Source organism: Nelusetta ayraudi, unplaced genomic scaffold, assembly GCF_046127955.1.
Source record: "Nelusetta ayraudi isolate G7.1 ecotype Tasmania unplaced genomic scaffold, CSIRO-AGI_Nayr_v1 ptg000168l, whole genome shotgun sequence".
NCBI lineage: Eukaryota > Metazoa > Chordata > Actinopteri > Tetraodontiformes > Monacanthidae > Nelusetta > Nelusetta ayraudi.
The window spans coordinates 2,580,039-2,599,378 of record NW_027466218.1 but is presented as its reverse complement, the minus strand read 5'-3'; the positions used below and the strand labels follow the sequence as shown (position 1 = coordinate 2,599,378).

Sequence of the window (19,340 nt, the reverse complement as noted above, 5' to 3'; positions counted from 1 at the left end):
GCAGCTTGCAGCCTTGGATGTGTGCCTCTGTGTTGGGTCAAAAGATTTAAACCCAAAGATGACAAAAGTCTTATTTGCATTTTGGCATCTTTATCGCAGCTGGAGAGGGAAGTCGCATCAACAGTTTCCAGCAGTGGAAAAGTGATGGCGCACATTTGGAGATAACTCTTGAGAAACCCTCTGGCTGCGTTGCATTGCCATGTATGGACAAAGTCACTCCCTTTTTGTTTGTCTGGGGAACTGGCCTGGCTTCTGTCATGGCTCTTCTTTAGAGATGGAAAAAAACGACAGAACCTGCATCCCTCAGTGGTGAAACATGGAGGAAAAAGCATTTTTAGTAAAGATGATGGCTGGGTGGCTGAGGAGAAAATGGTAAAAACGAGCCTAACTAACGTACGGCAGACTTTATTCCGTGGCCTGTTTCCTGGTTCAGGGACCATTTCTTTCCTTATTTAGGGTTGGGTTTCTCCTCCCGCCCTCCCTCCGACGGTTCCTTTCATCACCCGTGTGCCCTGCCAGCGCTGCCATTACAGTCGTAGCTGTTGCAACAGAACTTCACACTGCAGCTTCTCGGTATTGATTCGAAAGAAACAAAAACAAAAAACGTAAGGTCAAAGAGGTCACACAATAGGTCTGTGTGTGCTGACACTGTCGCTTGACGCTCCACGTAACGTAGCAAGAGGCCGCTTCCTGCAACCGCAACCGCCAACGCCGCTTTTCTTCCTTAAAGGCCCTTTAAGGAAGAAAAGTGCGACTGAATTTATTATGTCAGTTCTTGTGACACTGGAAAACTAAGCAACGCTCTGCTCTACTTTCCTTCCTGTTGGGGTCGTGCGGATATGGTGACAGATGGAGACGGCTCGGTTGTGCTGAAAAGATCTTTGCTTTCGCACTTTTGTCTGGTTCCACTGCGACGGGTGGCGTGGGGCCTGACGAAACACAGTAAGGAGTAACTCTAGCGCAAAGCGGCTGGTTATCTGATGATGAAGCAGCCACTGTTTTTTGTTGTTTTTGCTACATGACAATTCCTCTCTCTTTCTTTTTTGACAAGGAAGACAAAGGCTCCAGTTGATCCAAAACGATGCATCCATAGTATTTCCATTTATTGGCTGACAACTAAAAGCATTGAAAAATCAATGAGTGGACCTGATAGTACTGCTGCTCAAGCTCAAAATGGTAAATCAGCCCAGTATCTTTCTCATCTGTTCACTGACTACCAGTAAACCACAGGCAAATTTGCATTTAGTCACCACTGTTAGCCATATGACTATGGTTGCAGGGAGTACAAAAGAATAGAAAGCCACTCTGATGTAAATCCCTCCAACACAAAGAGACAACCCAGGTACTCTCAGACGCTTGGCTGGGTCTATGTTTCTGCGTGGACGAAAGAGAGTTCAAAACTTTCTGTTTGCCCCTTAACTTGAAGCAATGACTCACTACTGTCATCAGTATTCCACCCTAGTCACCTACATTCTATACGTCATTGTCGGCCCTCTTTCTAAGCTATAAATAGCCCTTTAGGAACGGCGACAGACAGACTAAATTTACTGCTCCCTCCGTTCTTATACTGGCGCAGTTTGTGTGGGTGGGAGCTGATGATTCAGCACCACGTGGATCCTGCTGCCTTGCTCGGGAGAGGTGGGGCGGGAATGTGGATTTGCCGTGGGCTGGACTATAATAACGTGGAAATACATGGCTTGGTGCATGGTTTGAGTTACTGCACCCCCCCCTACTCCTCCAGCCTTGTGCATAGTGCCGAGTGCAATGATTTCCTCCCCGAAATTTATCATGACAAGAAAAATTAATACAAAGAATTTGTTATCTTAGTCATGCGTTTCAAGTGAGACATCATGCTGTAATGTTGTCAGACCGGTTCTACAAGCCAGGGGAAACTCAAGAGTTTCCGTCACAGGGATCAAAAAGTGTAGTTTGCTTTGCCGTAATCAGGTCATTAATAAATAAAGTGTCATTTCTTTTCTTAAAATATTTCTATGTGTACTTCTTTTTTATTGCCTTCATTTGGCACTAGTTGTTAGTTCCTTTGATTAATGGATTCTCAACTGAAATCCGATCAAGGTTTAAAAATGATTATTTTCTCATAATGTTTTTTTTTTTTTTTTATCTCTTGTTAAACGTGTGCTGAAACACACCTACCCATGAAACTGGCTGTGAAGGGCACTCCTTTGGGGCACTGATACTGTCCTGGGTGAGTGGCGACACCTCCACCCAGGTGTTGGTTCTGCCCTGTGAAAGTCATTCTCAGTGCTGAAGGTGAAACAAAGCATCAAGTTGAGCCGGAAGGAGCTTCACTGTTATTCATTAAACTATTAACTAAGGAAACTGAAAAAGCTGAAATGTTGTTTTCTACAGAGTCTACTGTATTCATATTAATGCTACTACTACTACTCCGACTCCGACTACCACCTCTAGTACTACTAATAATAATAATAATGATAACAGTAATAATAATAATAATAAGAATTAACATTATTATTATTATTAGTAGTAGTAGTAGTATAATTATAACAATTATCAATAGAAATAGAAAGTAGATGGATAAATAAATGAAGAAGGCTATTATATAGATAATTTGAATAAATATATTGAGGAATGCAACTTGAATTTAAATGCCCATCCACTTCCCGTCAACACGATCTCCGTGCATGTTTTCTTTTCTAACGACTTGCGGTCACGTCACTTTGGGAATTCACCTGAGTGACGTCACACATTCTGTTCCCTCTGTCCCGCGCGCTGCCATAGAGCCGCAGCGGAGTGGCGGAGTCGCGCACACACACACACACACACACACACACACACACACACACACACACACACACACACACACACACACACACACACACGCACGCAGATAGAGAGACGGGCAAACACCGAGAAGGAGGAGGAGGGAGACGCAGGAGTGACTGGCTCAACTGTTGACAGCTGCAACACTTCTTCAAACACCGTAGAGATTTCTTCTTCCTCTTTCACCCCGAAGCCGAACCTGCTACGAGGGAAGCCCTACCAGAACAAAACACCACCCGAACCTCGGCTGTGTCACTCGGCCAACCGAGACACTTTAACAACCCCGGCGGAAGAGGTGAGTCACTGCTCGGCGGTGCTCGGCGGTGCTCGGCGGTTCGACTTGTCGGCGGGGTCGGTTGGTCGGTTGGTCGGTCGGGGGGGGCGATAAACCAGATTAACCAGAGTGTCGCTAAATTGCACTTTGCTGTTTGCCGAGTCGCGAGAAGTCAGTCGAGTCTTTTGTGCCCAACTTTTGGGTTGATTCCCCGGCGAGGTTCTGCTCTGAACCTCGGCAGGCATCAATCAGACCGCTGCAGGAGCCGGCGGAGTCGGACTTCGACTTTTCGGGGGGGGGAAGTGGAAAATAAGACGCTGTCTGTCTTTGGAATGCCTGCCCCCTGTTCTTTAGCCTAGTTTTAAACGAGTCAAGGGACACTTATTGCGGGCTTGTTGCAATTTAACGCTCTTCAAATGGCACTTGTCTCCGTTCAAAAGTTGGGAAAAGGACGTCTTAAGCAATACCCGGAAGTCATTATACTTCAGAAACTCAGTAAGCAGAGCGCGCGGCGTCCCGATGAATCAAACACGGTGAGTTAGATCGCTCTGTTTGAAAACAGAGTTGTACATCAGTTATACGTTATGTTCACTGCCTAGAAACTACTTTAAGCGTTTCGGTTTGAGTTTTTAAGTGCACTGAAACTCCACCAAGGCTTTGAATCAGTGACGTTTAACATGCATTTTAGCAGGCAGAAGTAAAAAATTATTTATCATATGTGGCCCCCGAAATGATTCCTAGTGAATTTAAAAGTTTATTTATTTAATTAATTATTTTTAAAGTCCCTCAAGTAATCTTACAGGTAATAATAGCAATACATTAAACTTATATTGCAGGGTGTTTTTTTTTTTTGAACACTCAAAGACGTAGACACAAAATTGTCGTGTTAAAATGTGTATGACTTCATCGAAATTAAGTCATTAAGTTAAAAATTGATCTCGATAACCATGCATAAAATGCATGTATCATATCCTTTTTTTTTATGCGGCACAAGTTGCGAAGAGCCCTTTGCCATATTGTGATTGGACCGGTCCCTGCCGGGTTGCATTGCTCAGTGGGGACTAAAGTCCGCCGGCCCCACGTGTCAAAGGTCTCAGGATTAGCTAGTTGGAGTTTCCATCACGTAGCAGCGCCATTCTTCATCGCCCCTGTATGGATGGAATAGGCAGTTGAGACATCCACCACCAGCTCATTACAATGGACATAAAAGCAAAACAAGTTCAGTGGGAGTGTCTGCGCAAGAACTGCTGTGCATTCTTGCGGCTGTAAACAAGTCGGCCTTTGGAAGCCAAGGCCGTTGACACAAGTCGTCAGCCGGCCAGGTCGCCTATACTTTACGCCTCTGCTGCTTTTATAAGCGAGTCTTCTTCTGCCTTCTCCTGTCAAACTGGAGAACACATGTTTCTTGTAACACAACTGTGCCGGTATCTTATGAAGGAAGTGGCGCTTTGTGGAGGCAGACTTTGATTTTTACGAAGGCTCGATAACCTGATGTGAGACGGGACGTCCCCATGTTGTTGTTGTTGTTTTTTTTTTGTTTTTTTTAAACAAAAATCTGATATTCCTGACAGTCAGCTGACTGCTACGGCAATCCCGACTGTAACACACCTGTTGTTCTGCTCGACTCCACACGCAAGCACACACAAACACTGAGCGAGTTGCCCGACTTGCTGATTCCGCGCTGGGTGATGATGGCTTTACTCACAACTTACCCCTGACCTTTTGTCACCACCCGTTTCTCTTCTCTTCTCCTTGTCGCTCTCTGTCTCTTCCAATTAAACGGGCTCACACAAGCACAAAGAGAAAAAGCTCCCTGTATAAAAGTCAGTCTTCTCTGCGAGGTGCTCCTTGCTCAGGCACATTTTTTTGTTTTCTAATAACATGGCTTTGTTAAATAGTTCAATTGAAAAGTCATCATAAATCAATCTCTCCCCCTGCCTCTTGCCCAGAGAGGCAATTATTTTGTTGTACACTGCCTGCCATTAATGTATTATTTACATGCTTTTATCAGTTTTAAGATACATTTTCAACATCACGTGTTAAATACTTCAGAAAACATCCATTTACCACCCAGTCATTTCCTTCTTGCTGTGTGTGTGTGTGTGTGTGTGTGTGTGTGTGTGTGTGTGTGTGTGTGTGTGTGTGTGTGTCTTTGCCTGCAAATGTCCCTGTGTGTGTCGGCCATTTATCCTCACATAAAGCCAATAAAGTCCTTAATCACCCTTTTTGGTCAAAGCCTCATCCTACTCATACACAGTCGTAATTAAGTAGCCCAACTGTTGACACAACACGCGTGTGTGTGTTTGCGTGTCCGCGCATTCACACACAGTTGGGAGTGCGCGTTAGACATTAACTTTGGTTTGCCTGCTGAAAGAAAGGGGAGCTTTCAAGCCATCCCCTACTGAAATTCATTAAAGGCTGCTTTGTTCAAGTCAAGGTTATTAGTGTGTGTGCGTGAAATGTGAGTTCCACCTTTGGCTGAGTGAAGGAGTGGTGGATTACTGGCTTTGTAAGAAAAGCATCATGTTTTTACAGACATTTGTTTTTAAAACTGGATTTAAAGGAAACTCAAACACAAGTGTACAGCTTTCCGTGATAGTTTGATAAACCTGGACAATAATCCAGTTGATTAGATTATATGAAGTTTGCCAGAGGAGCATGAAGTCTGCGGCCTGCTAGCTGTCTGCCTCAGCGATGGGGGTTGGGTGGATATTTTATTACATCATTTGATTCCCTGCGTTTACTTAAAACTAACATCATCATTTGAAAAGGTCAAAACAGTAGCGTGACTCAGAGCCACTTCAGTTTGTCGGTCAGCGAAACCCGATGCCCGTATATTCAAAGGGCCGAGTGATTATTCAAATTTTCCTCAGACTGCATTTATTCGCTTGTCCCCTAGACGTGGATCACAACCCACAGACTTACAATATTTATTGCCATCTACTTCATATTTCATATATCAAGGTAGGGGGGGGGGATGGTTCCACGGCTCATTTGAATTAAACACTGCAACACTGCAAAGAGGACAGCTTGCTCTTTTATGACTGATCAGTTTCCAGTGGGAGCGTTCTTCTTTAAGTAGCCGTCATAAAATGTCAACTACTGATATAAGTGTCACGCACTTCCTGGAAAAACCTTATAGCTTCAAAAACCCTTAATTAAATAGTAGCACGTATTATGTGAACAAACAAGTCGGCTCTGTTTTTGGAATGCTATGTAGCGCTAATCTGTCACTTTTGTCTCGTTTCTCACAAGCAAAAAAAATGCGTTCCGTCTTATGGAAATTTTCAAAGACACTTCATCCTTTCGTATATTGCAAGACGGGCTGGGTTTTTCCTCGCATTCATTGTGTTAACCAAATACTTTTCAAGATACTCTGTCACCTGCGACCTGAAAAAGATTCTCAGCACCCAGTTGGACTGGGTAAAAGAACTTGCAAAGTTGAGCGTAAAAGATGGAACCAGTCCTCCTTGTAGCCTTTATTAATGCGTGGTCAAATCAAAAGTAACATTGAAGTATTGATTTATATGTTTCGAGCTATGTGGTCGATGTCCGCAACTAACGAAAAAATTGTACTTAGCAGCATAGGAATAAAAAAAAAATAAAATAAGATGTGCGGCACATTTTGATCACATCATGACAAGTTTACAGTTAAAACAACACATTTTTCATTTTTTTAATTATATGATTATTTTTGTATCGTGCTAAAATGTATACTCAGATTATGTAAAACTTGCTTGGATTAAGACATAGTGAGACTTTGCAGTCATAAACTCTGTGTTCTAACAGTACCCCTGTTTTTAGTTGGACTGACAGCGATATGCCTTCACGCAAATGAAGCCGTGTTTTGCTCCGTGCTTTGACAACAAACTTGGGACGGTACCAGACAAAGTGGCTGCATTAGCACGCACACGGCACGTCAGTCGCACATGAATGAATCCAACTCCAATTAAAATGCTGCCACTCATAAGGTATCAACAACACTGATACCAGCTGCTGTTGCCGTCCAGTGTTACACAACAGTTTTCCCGCATTTACAAACTGAGCAACGCTGCTGCTGGCTTGATTATTTATAACACGCAGTAAAGCCCTATCAGCTGTATCACCTGACAGGTCAGGTTGGTCCACATTCTGCTCTGCTCATTTTTTATTATTTTCGATTAAAAACACTGCAAGGCAGCTCTTTTCATTGGCCTGCGTTGCGTAACCCCTTTATTTGCGTGCGTATTTGTGCAAGCCCGTCACGGTGCTTGTCTTTTGCGTAGGCCCGTCGCTGAAAGGCTGACGCGCAGAACCTGCTCGACCTGCCCGATCGCTGCTTCCCCAAAATGACACCTCTGCTGGCCTCTGAGGCATCGCCGAGGGCAGCCCTAATGACAGGCTGTCAGCTGCACGCATCGCTCTCCGGGAGTTAGTTGTGTTTGGCGAAGGCGGTCGTCCATCATTCGGCTGGATCTCAAGGCAAATCTGCCACCCGTCATCTTTATTCCTGCTGGTGTCCACTTGGCCTTGCTTATTTTTCTCCCCCTCCACCCCGCTTTGCTCGTTTCCGTCACTCACCCCTCCTCGGCCAATTGCACACACTCATTTTTTCCACACTCTCTAGGGGAAGTAAGGCTTTATTTTATATGTGCCCTTGCATGTTGCCGTGCACCAAATGAACCCGTACTCCAGCAAAGTACATTTTGTGTTTAGCTGTATGGTTGGAAACCTGTGAAAAGACAAGTTAACTTTGTGTGATATTAATTTAAGTTAAGTGCAAAACAGTTTTTCAGCGCTTCTACTGAAATCTGATCATCTCCTCATTCCACACGTAAATGGTTGGTCATTTTTTTATTTTTTTTTTCTCCTGGATGTGAACTTTTTATTTCATTTTGATATCAACATCGCATGATTTTCTCTCCCCATCTGCTGTACTGTTGAACGTTTGGTGTCTGACCGACAACCTTCATGTCTGTCTGCGCAGTACAGCTGAGAACACGTTCGCAGGAAATGAGTCGAGCGATACGCACACACTCGGTGTCACACACACACCTGAACGTGCTGCACAGTTGAGCTCTGTGGCGCTAAGCCGCTTCCCTCCAGAGATTAGAAAAAGCAGCGGGGGAGAAAAAAAAATTAGAGACAGGGTTTCCTTTCATCCCTAAAAACGTTTCAGCTACACAAACACAAGTCGTTGGGACTGTGCGTGGTTTCGTATCACAACTCTCAGAACTGGGTTGAGAGGTAATGGAAATAGTTTACTGGTTTCAAGGTGTACGGCGGCGGCAGGTGGCCACGCCTTGACAACCTCATACTGGCCCGTGTCCTAGATGGAAATAGCTTGTTGCCTATATTTAATGGCCTAGCAGCATAAATATACAGGTGTCGCAGGCGGCACATGTATGTTCAGTCCCTCGGGAACTCTTAATGCAAAAACGGTACAGCGAGGAGAAATATAACACAAACAAAGCAATTCTCCTGTAAATGAATATTTAAAAAGCAGGAGCCTGCAGACGACAGGATCCTCCTGCGGGCTCTGCAGCTGCCTTATCCGCATCCATTATATGTGCAGAAATGACTACGGTGTAGTAATGGATTTTCACAGAGGCGTTAAGAGTGTTTGTATTGTTGCTGGGACCTGCACACCACGACGTGGAACTCAAGAGTCGGGATAATTCCACGGGTTAAAAAGATTATTGCCACTAGTCCTCTGAGAAAGAAATGTGCTGCGCGGAGGAATTCTGTGCAATTGCATTGCTGCTCTGGGAATTAGAATGAGTTGTAATGTGCCCTCGGGGTCCAGCTAGTCTCTTCGTTTGCTGGGTTGTATGACTCCTCTACAGCCTTGAGAAAGTAAGGGGGCTCGGTCGGTCTCGGAAGTTTTCTTTAACAACGCGCAGCGTTGCAAACAAAACAGAAATGTAACGTTCAGCATCCAGTGTTTTTAAGTGCTGGATTTATTAATCCGTTGCAGAGTATTGACAAGTGTGTAAAAAAAAAAGTGTACTAAAGAAAACACAGAGTCAGGGCCCTCGAGGCACAACACAGTTAATCGGTAAAGAAAACGTCTTCACTTTCCAACAAGAAGCACATAAAGGAGAAGTGTGTGTGTGTGTGTGTGTGTGTGTGTGTGTGTGTGTGTGTGTGTGTGTGTGTGTGTGTGTGTGTGTGTGTGTGTGTGTGTGTGTGTGTGTGCGTGTTTGACAAACACACGCAGGGCAGCGGTAATGAGACATTGATGCAATCCAGGCTAAAAAAGACGAAGCAAGCAGGCAGATGTATCACTGTGCTTGTCAACTTTCTTTCAGTTTTGCGCATTCGAAACTCTGCCACGAGGATCATTTCCCTGTGGGTCGGAATACATTTCAGCAGCACAACCGAAGCAATAAAACCTCCAGCACCTTTACCGACGCCACTAAGGAGGCAGTCGGTGCTTTCTGCCTGCATGATTCCTGGTGCTGCCGTTGTCCAAGTGGCTGAAAGTCCTGTCCTTCCGAGACGGAACAGATCACTCTCGCATGCCTCCGTCCGGGACTTCCTCTCTGTCCTTTTTAAATTTCTATGTGAGCTCGAGGTTTTTCCAAAAATCCCTTGCCGGGCTGAAAACGTCGACTTCCCCCTGCAGAAGCGAGGAAGCTTCTTGCCACCAAACGTCTTCCTTCTCGTTTTGCGTGCACAACTTGAGCAATCGGAGCATGAAGTGACCGTTTTTCTGTGAATTTTTCTTTTCTTTGAAAAAGAGAGACATGTTCTAACTGTGACTCAACGATTTCTGCTGCAGGGGGCCAAAGTGAGCTGTCGCCATGGCGCCCTTCCTTCGTATCTCCTTGGTGGCCTATGACGTCGGCGTGCTGCCTCCTCTCTCCGACCCCCCCATATGTGCAGTCAAGATGAAGGAGTCGGTCAACACAGGTACGCACGGGCGCAGCCGTGATTAAATCCAGACTGTGAAGTAAAAAAAAAAAAAAAATGAGACCTCCAGGTTTTAATTGCCTCAACCACCATCTGTTAGAGAGCGGAAATGCAACACCAACAAAAGTGACTCCGTTCCCAATGAAAATGTCGCGTGTCCGTCCTACCAGAGCGAGGGAAGACCCTGGTCCAGAGGAAGCCCACCATGTACCCGACGTGGAAGTCCACCTTCGACGCTCACATCTACGAGGGCCGGGTCCTGGAGGTGGTGCTGATGCAGAGCAACGAGGAGCCTCTGGCCAAGGCCACCATGGGAATGTCAGTGCTGGCGGAACGCTGTAAAAAGTCCAAGACCAACAGCCACGCCGACTTCTGGGTGGACCTTCATCCGTCAGGGAGGATCCAGATGGTTGTCCAGTACTACCTGGAGGACGGTGACACAGGTACAAAAAAGAATATGCTACAGATAAAACACAGCTTTAATTTTCTTCCTCTTCCTCTCAAATACTAAAGGTGTCTGACGTGATTATTTTATTTCAGGTTGATGATTGGTTGTTACGATCAGACTGTCAGTAACTGAGATTTATCGTCATGTACTTTCTTGTAGTGTATGGACTAAATCCAACGCGACTGTTTTTACCCACAACAAGGAAACTCTTGTGGGAACTTGATGACCAAAACCAAAATAGAGTTCCCTGACCGGGAATCGAACCCGGGCCGCGGCGGTGAGAGCGCCGAATCCTAACCACTAGACCACCAGGGATCTGCCTGGAAGTCACTCGGCCCATGGTTCGACTGCGTGTCGCTTAGTGTCTCAATTGCTTTTTGCTTTCTTGGACACAGTTCTGAATCTTAACCTCACTGCTTCTCTGATGGTTAAAATAATTTTGTAAACGCATGATAATTGAGTCTGGTGCAAAAGTTGTGTTCCCTGACCGGGAATCGAACCCGGGCCGCGGCGGTGAGAGCGCCGAATCCTAACCACTAGACCACCAGGGAGTGGTTGTCACCTTCGATCCTCCTCTGGTCTCCCCTGTAATGTGACACCGTGTAATGTGCACCCTACATCAGTTTTGACAGGCAGCGCCCTCTAGTGGCAGGTTAAAGAGTCTCCTGACCTGGTCTCACAGCACACTCAGCCTGCCATCATCAGTCTACTTCACCTGTCAAGGTTTAATCTGGATGCTTGTCTCTGAGTTTGCCGTGTGACTGAAGGTGTGTCCATCAGAACATTCCTTTAAGGTCATCATCTTTGGCTGGATTTACTTTGAATTGGCTAGTTAAGAAAATTATGAGTGGGACAGTGATAACTTTTTTTGTGCTTCAAATCAAAATATTTATTTGAAGCAATGTTGTTTATCCCGGCTGTCAGAAATGGAGAGCAAAAAAAAGCTTGAATTACAGGGGTTGCAACCACTGTGATCAGACAACTTGAACGCCCTCGAATAGCAGCACAAAAGATCCGTCAGCAGCCTTTGATCAAAGTGCCGTCGCAATCATTATCCAGTTTCAAGAAGCTATTTGCAGTTTCAGTTCTGCAGTTGATTTCAAAAGCAGAAATTTTGAGCGAGCGATTGAGCGAGCGAGAGAGCGGCCGTGTCTGCCAGCGCTGCATTCAGCCCAGACGGCAGGAGACACTTTGTGGTCGTCACAACTTTGGCAGAATCACGGTGGAGTTTCTGCCTCCAGACGGGGTCTCGCTGTCAGGGAGGAGTGTGAGAGGGTCATGGGAGGGAAGTGTTCCTGCTGCTGGGGAAGATTTCTATCTGCTGCCTCCCACTCACACACACACACACACACACACACACACTCACTCACTTGCTCACTCACTCACTCACTCACTCACTCACTCACTCCCTGGGTTTTACTGAAAAGCCGCCTCTGGTATCTCCAGGCACCTGTCTCTGAGCTCTCCTCTCATCGCTCTCACTCCCACGTTTCCGCTTTGGCTCGACTCACCGGCCGAAGCAAACGTCCAAACGTAAACATCTGTCGCTCGACTGGCAGAGGAGCGGCTGGATTTACTTTCCGCAGCCCGTCGCTCCTGTGGCTTCTGTCTCCTCGACCGTGAAGTTCTTTTCTCACCACATCCCTCCTGCGGCCCCCACGACTGAAGTCTGGTCCTTCTTTGTTTTCCTCCCTCACGTGCGCCTCCCTTCTTGTTCCTCTGTAGTGTGACCTTTGACCCTGCCAAGTAGTTACCCACTTGTGTCAATGGGAACCCCTTACCCAGGATGGCATTTTTTCCCCTTGAATCACAGTGAATTTGAGCTGTTGGACCTTCTGATTCAATAATTCAAAAAAAATAATTTCCGTGATATATTGTTCAGAATAGGCAAAAATCTTTGTGCATCTATTTCCTCGGCAGGTGCCCCTGAGGGTGACAATTAAGTCCAAATTAAACTAAAAAGAGTTCCCACACACATGGCCAACTTGCAGAATTTATTGCGACGTTTCGGTAATAGACCTTTTTCAAGCTAATTAAAGGTCTTGTACCAATAAGTTGCAATAAATTCTGCAAGTTGGCCATGTGTGCAGAAATTATTTTTTGTGATGTCTTGTTAAAAAAAAAAAATCCAGAATGATAAATTATTTAATATCCGGGAGAAAATTGCAGAAATCATCGGCAATTATTTTTTTGCAGATTTCAGTAGAAGCGCTGAAAAGGTTTTTCACTCCAGCTAAATTAACATCAAACAATGTTAAAGTAGTTTGTTAATAGGTTTGCAACCATTAAGACAACCACAAAACGTACTTTGTTGGAGGACAGGTTCATTTTGTTCATGCCAACATGCAAGGGCACATATAAAACACAGCCTCGTTTCCTCCAGAGAGTCTGGAAAAAATGAATGCATGCAATTGGCAGTGAAGTAGGTGAGGACAGTGAGCTCAAATCTTTGATGTTTATCAATTAAGGGCAAATGTCAATAATAATGATCTCTGCAGCTGCCTGAAAAACACGCCTTTCTCTCTTAATTTGTGAACCTTTACCGCCTTCCACCCCACAGTGCCGAGTAAGGAGTCTGTAAAGGTGATGCCCGAGGATGGAGTCACCACGCTGAACAGGAGGAGAGGAGCTATCAAGCAGCCCAAGGTCCATGTCGTCAGGAACCACGAGTTCACGGCCATCTTCTTCAACCAGCCCACCTTCTGCTCCGTCTGCAGAGACTTTGTGTGGTAAGTTGCCAAGTCCCCTCCGTCTCAGTGACACTGTGGCACTGATTCAGTTGCAAAAAAAAAAAAGAAGCTGTCCGACACACAGTCGATTGTTTGTTTGACCATCTTTTTATAGGCTGTGGGTAAAGTTTTCCAGTCTGGTGCAAATCATCCACTGGTCTGTTTGCTTGCCTCTGTTTGATTTTTACACCCAGCTGTGCTGTTTTCATTCGGAAGCCACTGGCAGATTTATTATTGTTATTCCAAATTGCTTGTGCTGCTCTGTGCTGCATGTTTTCTGGTCAGAAAATAATACAAAGTAACAGTTGTCCAAAGAAAATACATTTATTAAAAATATCCAGCCCTCCCAATGGGGCTTCCTTGAAAGCCCAATTAGTAGCGGTTCCAGTTTCCTACAGGGGGCAGCCTGTGGGGTTTGGTTATGGCAGAAACAACAACAGAGCTGCTTTTGTGAGTCCTTTGTGAGTACGAGTCACTGTCTCACAAAAATCCCACTGGGGCCTGTCATGCTGTATTCCAACTTTGTCCACCGCGTTAACCCAGTGCTGTCGGTGGGCTCGCCAAGTGCCAAGCCTCCACTTCATCAGGCTGTGCAGGAAATATGTTGTTCAGCAAACATGCAGCGGACTCACTGTCTCCGCATTTCATGATGTACACCAGCAGTCAAAGGGTTGGACACATACTGCTGATATAAAATGTTTTTTCTTTCATTTTCATGACTGTTCACAGCGTATATTGTCACTCAAGGCATCGAAACTATGAAAGGACACACATGTAATATGTATTAAACCAAAAAACTCAAACAACTTTTATATTTTAGATGATCTAGTAAAGCCACCATTCATATGAGATATTCATAACATAACATATTGAGGTATTTGACATTTCTTTTCTTTTGCCACATTAATCCACATATCTTGGTCATAGTTTGATGTCTTCAGTGTGCATCTACAGTGTAGAAAGTAGTAAAGATGAGGTGTAAGTGTGCAGTCGCTGTAGTTCGGTTTCCTACTTTTAAATGTACACATGGCGAGGGTCTTGCTCACAGCGGTCGGCATCTTGTTGGGCAGCCCAGGAAGGATGAATGCCTCAATATGAACAAATGGTTATTTATTATCTAGATGCGGTAGATTCTTTTGAGCATATTGGACATAAATTCAGCACTGACCAAAGTTATATCCTCTATATTTACAATTCCCCTTTCACCAAGTCCCATCCCCCTGTGTGGTTCATTCACAGCAGCGGTTTTGGTGAACGATTTCGCCAAGGAAATTGTATCTAATTTGTGGAGTAAAAGTTGGTAAATGCCAACTGCTGGTCGCCAAATGCTGCCAGTATCAGACACTGTTTTGCATGACAGTGACTTCCAAGAAGTGGTTCAACCTCTTCAGTAGATGGAGAAGTCGACGGGCTTGTCGTCGAGGAGATCTTTTTTCGATGTGCCAAGACCACCAATCTACACATTGAATTATACCTTTACTGCATCCATTCATGTTTCTTTCACCGTGCACCCAGGGCTTCGGGAGGAGTGAAGCCCTTCATAAAGTTCATTACGGAGCAATTTACTCTTTTTTTTTTTTGAAAGGAAATATTTTTGTCACCTGTTAAAAAGCACAGTAACAGCACAAATGTCTTTCTCTCTCACAGGGGTCTCAACAAGCAAGGCTACAAGTGCAGACGTGAGTGCTTCATTGATCCACCTCTTTGCTTCCTTCTCTCCGCTTGTTGAAATTCTTCAGGGTGAAACATTTTGTTTGTTCCCCCAGAATGCAACGCAGCAATTCACAAGCGGTGCATCGAAAAAATCATTGGCAAGTGCACCGGGTCGGCGGCCAACAGTCGCGACACTATGGTGAGCAAAGTTAATGTTTTAGCGTCAGTTACAAGTGGTGTGTTTTAATTTGTTATTCCTGCGAGTGGGCTCGCAGTGTCCTGCAGTGTTTGAATGATTGATTATCTCAAAGTGGCACCTCGTCAAGGCAGAAAAGAAAAGCACACAGTGACAATCACAGGGAAGATAAAATGGCTCTTGTTGACGGCTGTGTGGATGTGCGTAGTTCCAGAAGGAGCGCTTCAAGATTGACATGCCGCATCGCTTCAAGACCTACAACTACAAGAGTCCCACCTTCTGCGACCACTGCGGCAGTCTGCTGTGGGGCCTGTACAGACAAGGCCTCAAGTGTGAAGGTGGGCTCACACTTCTTTTATTTTTGTAACGTGAAACAGAAGTTATGTTGTGTCCGTGTCACTCAGCGTGTGTCCTTCCTTTTTTCACCACACAAACAGACTGTGGCATGAACGTTCATAGCAACTGCCAGAAGAAAGTGGCCAATCTCTGTGGAATCAACCAGAAATTACTGGCAGAAGCTCTGCGTCAAGTCTCCCAGGTTTGCACTGCCCCATGTTGTGTTCATTTCAGTGAATGTTACAAGGGGAGGAAAAATGTATATATTATATCTATATCATTTCTTTCTTTTTAGAAATCTGTCAAGAAGTCTGAAGACTCAAATGCAGCAGACATTGGAATCTACCAAGATGTCCGTAATGCAACAGCAGACCCTAGTGGTGAGATTTACACATTGGAGAACACGCAGTTGAACAATAAGTGCCATCCATTGGATACAAAACGGATCTTATAATTTTCTCCCAAAACTTCTTTCTCTAAAACGTTCAAATGCATTTATTCATGCATGTGTATTAAGCATATGTGGTCATTTGAGGAACTAATGGTTTATTGACTTTAAATGAATTTTAAAGACAGTCGTCAAACTGCCAAGTTCTTAGGCTTATATTACATTCCTACATGAATTCTCACACGTATTTCTCTGTGTATTTACGCCGTGGTTGTGTTCTGATCCAAGGTGGCACGGCACCCAATGACGTGGCCCCAGCCTCGAGCGTCAAGCCCGCAGCTCCCCGGTTGCACCTCACCTTGAACCACCTCATCTTCCATAAAGTGCTGGGAAAGGGCAGCTTCGGCAAGGTAGGCGGCATTTTGCCCGTGTCTCAAGCATTTTCGCAAACCTCAAGTGTGTTAATAACACAGAATTTCTTGAAAATTTCTTGTCATATAATTTTGCATAGAATTCCCATTCAAGAAAAAACAAACAAATAAATAAATAAACGACACAAATCGAGGGATGAGGATATTTGCGGTTTACTATCAAGCCGCCTCGAGAGACTCATCGCCATGAAAGATGCTTGAAAGATCTCCTCCCGTGTGCTTTGAATGGTCAGGTGCTGCTTGCGGAGCTCAAAGGACAAGGGCAATTCTTTGCTGTCAAGGTCCTGAAGAAGGATGTGGTCCTCATGGACGATGACGTGGAGTGCACCATGGTGGAGAAAAGAGTGTTGGCCCTCGCTTGGGAGAATCCCTTCCTCACGCACCTCTACTCCACATTCCAGTCTAAAGTAAGCATGCACGCACACACACACACTAAACGTCCTCTATGCAAGTAAGATGTTTACAAGCATTATGTGTTGCATTCCTATAACAGTGCGTTGACTATCCCGTCTGTGTTTTTTTGCACAGGAGCACCTCTTCTTTGTGATGGAGTACCTGAACGGAGGCGACCTGATGTTCCACATTCAGGACAAAGGTCGTTTTGACATTAACAGAGCTACGTAAGTGCGCTGTAAGGTAGCGCAGGGAGCCGCGCGGAGACATCATGTCATTTTCCACAACGGAGGATCTGTAGCTTAAGCCCATAATCACAGCAAAGTGTTTTCTCTAATTGATGTTTTGCACATTTTAACAATTCAGGTTCTACTCAGCGGAGATAATAGTGGGGCTGCAGTTCCTCCATTCCAAAGGAATCATCTACAGGTAAAAACAGACGTGCACCTGGACTTAGACGGGGGCTGAAGTGACTTTTGACCATCATCGTGTTTGACATGGTTTTGTAACTGGTGGCATGATGTCTCGTCCTCTCCTGCGTCTCCTGTTTCCACAGAGATCTGAAGCTGGACAACGTGATGCTGGACAAGGACGGACACATCAAGATAGCAGACTTTGGCATGTGCAAGGAAAATGTGTTTGGAGAGGCCAGAGCTACGACATTTTGTGGCACACCAGATTATATCGCCCCCGAGGTGAGTCGCTGGAAAGATAGTTGTCCCATTCACATCACTGTATTTCTATCAAATTTATGTATACTTTTTATTTTTATCGCGTGATCCCTGACAAATCTTTCCTTGACTTTCAGATCCTGCTGGGACAGAAGTACTCCTTCTCGGTAGACTGGTGGTCTTTCGGTGTGCTGGTGTACGAAATGCTGATCGGGCAGTCACCCTTCCAAGGCGACGACGAGGACGAACTGTTTGAGTCCATCCGGTCGGACACCCCCCACTACCCCAGATGGATCACCAAGGAGTCCAAGAGTCTGATTGAGTTGGTAAGTTCTGATGACGACATCTAAGGTGCTGGATGCTTTTGTTCGGGTTTGTCAATGTTAAAAGTTCTGCACCATGTCCCTCCTTGTGCTTCCAGTTGTTCGAGCGAGACCCCAGTCGCAGGTTGGGTGTGGTTGGAGACGTTCGTGCACACCCTTTCTTCCGCACCATCAACTGGTCAGCGCTGGAGAAGAGAGAAGTGAATCCTCCTTTCAAGCCCAAAGTGGTATGAGCTTCTCATTTTCCCCATAAACTCTGCGCCTGCCGACGTCTATTTGCATCACAAATTCACTGCAACCAGACTGAGCTTTGTCAGATTAGTCAGATATATGTGTCTGTCTGACCACCCACAGAAATCCCCCAGCGACTGCAGCAACTTTGACCGCGAGTTCCTGAGCGAGAAGCCGCGTCTGTCCCACGCAGACAAGAACCTCATTGACTCCATGGACCAAAGTGCGTTCGCCGGCTTCTCCTTTGTCAACCCAACACTGGAGCATATGATCACCAAATGAAGAACTAAAAGATGCTGGTGTTGTAAAAATAATTCTGTCAAAAAGTTTTGCCTTGTGGGAAATTAAAGGATTTTTTTTCTAGGAAACAGTGCAATGCTAAATCAGTACTGAGAAGGGATGATTGTCGCAACTATTTTTCCGGACTGTTCTGATGTTTTATTGTTTGTTTTTTTATGGGATGTTTAGTCCCATTTGAACAAAATCATGTTCCTCAGGCAGACACCTGACATCCATGCAAATTCACGGTGCACACCTGCCACTGCATATGCAAGTCAGGAGGGTCCCCCTGGTGCACACTATTTTGCCGCAGGGTTTGCCCACTTTATGCCTCATATTACAGTCCATGTGTGCAAATGAGGGTGTAAGAGAAGGTATTTCTACCGAAGCGGTGCTAAAGTAGTTGTGATGTTGTCTGGTGTTGGATTAGAAACAGAATCAGCTGATCCCAGATCCTGTGTCGCAAACCAAGCAGCGCAAACAATAACGGAATTGGCCAAACTTGAGATCCGTATATTAATCTGGCATCATGCGAAAGTATGCATTTGTAAGTCTGAATAGGTTCCTTCATTAACTGAAGTTGCTGTTCATAACACTCCAGAGTCTGAGATCCTCTCCACAGAAATAGTGTTTTCTTAGAAAGAAAAAATCTTTATGGCTGTCTTCACATCTTCTTACCTTGTCACTGAGCATCCAAAACATAATATATACAATCATTGTATACATTCTATTAACTGGGCTGTAAACAGGCTGGACTTACTGGAAACCTGTATATTAAAAAAAAAAAAAAAAGGGTACATAATATACGTGTACGAGTGTGTAGCTTTACATGGGAGGGTATTAGAAAGAAAAAAATAGGGTCTTCTATTACTTGAATGTAAGAATTTTAATGTGATAACTGTTCTGTGTATGAGACAATGACTATGTATGCCTTCTTGAGCTGTCAGTAACGCTGTACTTTTTTACTCATCTTTTACAACCAATCATGGAAAAAAAAATTGTAAACTAAATTATGAATAAACAACTGCAGTGATTTCATTATTAGTTTTGTCTCGATCTGGGCGGAGATGGAGATAATTGAGTAAACTCTTTTGAAAAATTCTGAATGGCGACTCAGATTTATGCGCCGTCTGTTGTTGTGGCTGTTCCAGCTCCTGCTGTAGCTCTATAAACTAAAGAGGGGGCAAAAAACAAACAAACAGTCGGGGCGTTTCTCAGACGTCGACCTATCGCCTTTTACTGCCACCGTGTGGTCAGGTGGTGTAAGTCTTAGCTACCAGTGAAAGCAGGGC

General features: G+C 44.8%; 1 protein-coding gene and 2 non-coding genes across 3 annotated transcripts; 1 reads left to right on the top strand and 2 right to left on the bottom strand.

The window, feature by feature from the left end:
• Positions 1-2,848: 2,848 nt before the first annotated feature.
• Positions 2,849-19,086, top strand: LOC142880364 (protein kinase C delta type-like). Its single transcript, XM_076014228.1, has 17 exons — positions 2,849-3,097; positions 9,840-9,970; positions 10,141-10,413; positions 12,979-13,147; positions 14,795-14,826; positions 14,914-14,999; positions 15,205-15,334; positions 15,434-15,534; positions 15,628-15,712; positions 16,009-16,130; positions 16,385-16,558; positions 16,680-16,771; positions 16,911-16,973; positions 17,101-17,239; positions 17,353-17,541; positions 17,637-17,765; positions 17,893-19,086. The coding sequence occupies exons 2-17, from the start codon at positions 9,862-9,864 to the stop codon at positions 18,049-18,051; spliced, it is 2,052 nt and encodes a 683-aa protein (XP_075870343.1). The 5' UTR covers positions 2,849-3,097; positions 9,840-9,861; the 3' UTR covers positions 18,052-19,086.
• Positions 10,662-10,733, bottom strand: trnae-cuc (transfer RNA glutamic acid (anticodon CUC)). The gene has a single exon. It is a non-coding gene; the product is annotated as a tRNA-Glu (tRNA).
• trnae-cuc (transfer RNA glutamic acid (anticodon CUC)) lies at positions 10,898-10,969 on the bottom strand. The gene has a single exon. It is a non-coding gene; the product is annotated as a tRNA-Glu (tRNA).
• Positions 19,087-19,340: the final 254 nt, after the last annotated feature.

Coding starts and splice junctions, on each gene's coding strand:
- LOC142880364 (XM_076014228.1), top strand. CDS start 9,862: ATGGCGCCCTTCCTTCGTATCTCCTTGGTGGCCTATGACGTCGGCGTG. Junction 9,971..10,140: donor GAAGGAGTCGGTCAACACAG/GTACGCACGGGC, acceptor CCGTCCTACCAG/AGCGAGGGAAGACCCTGGTC. Junction 15,000..15,204: donor CCAACAGTCGCGACACTATG/GTGAGCAAAGTT, acceptor GGATGTGCGTAG/TTCCAGAAGGAGCGCTTCAA.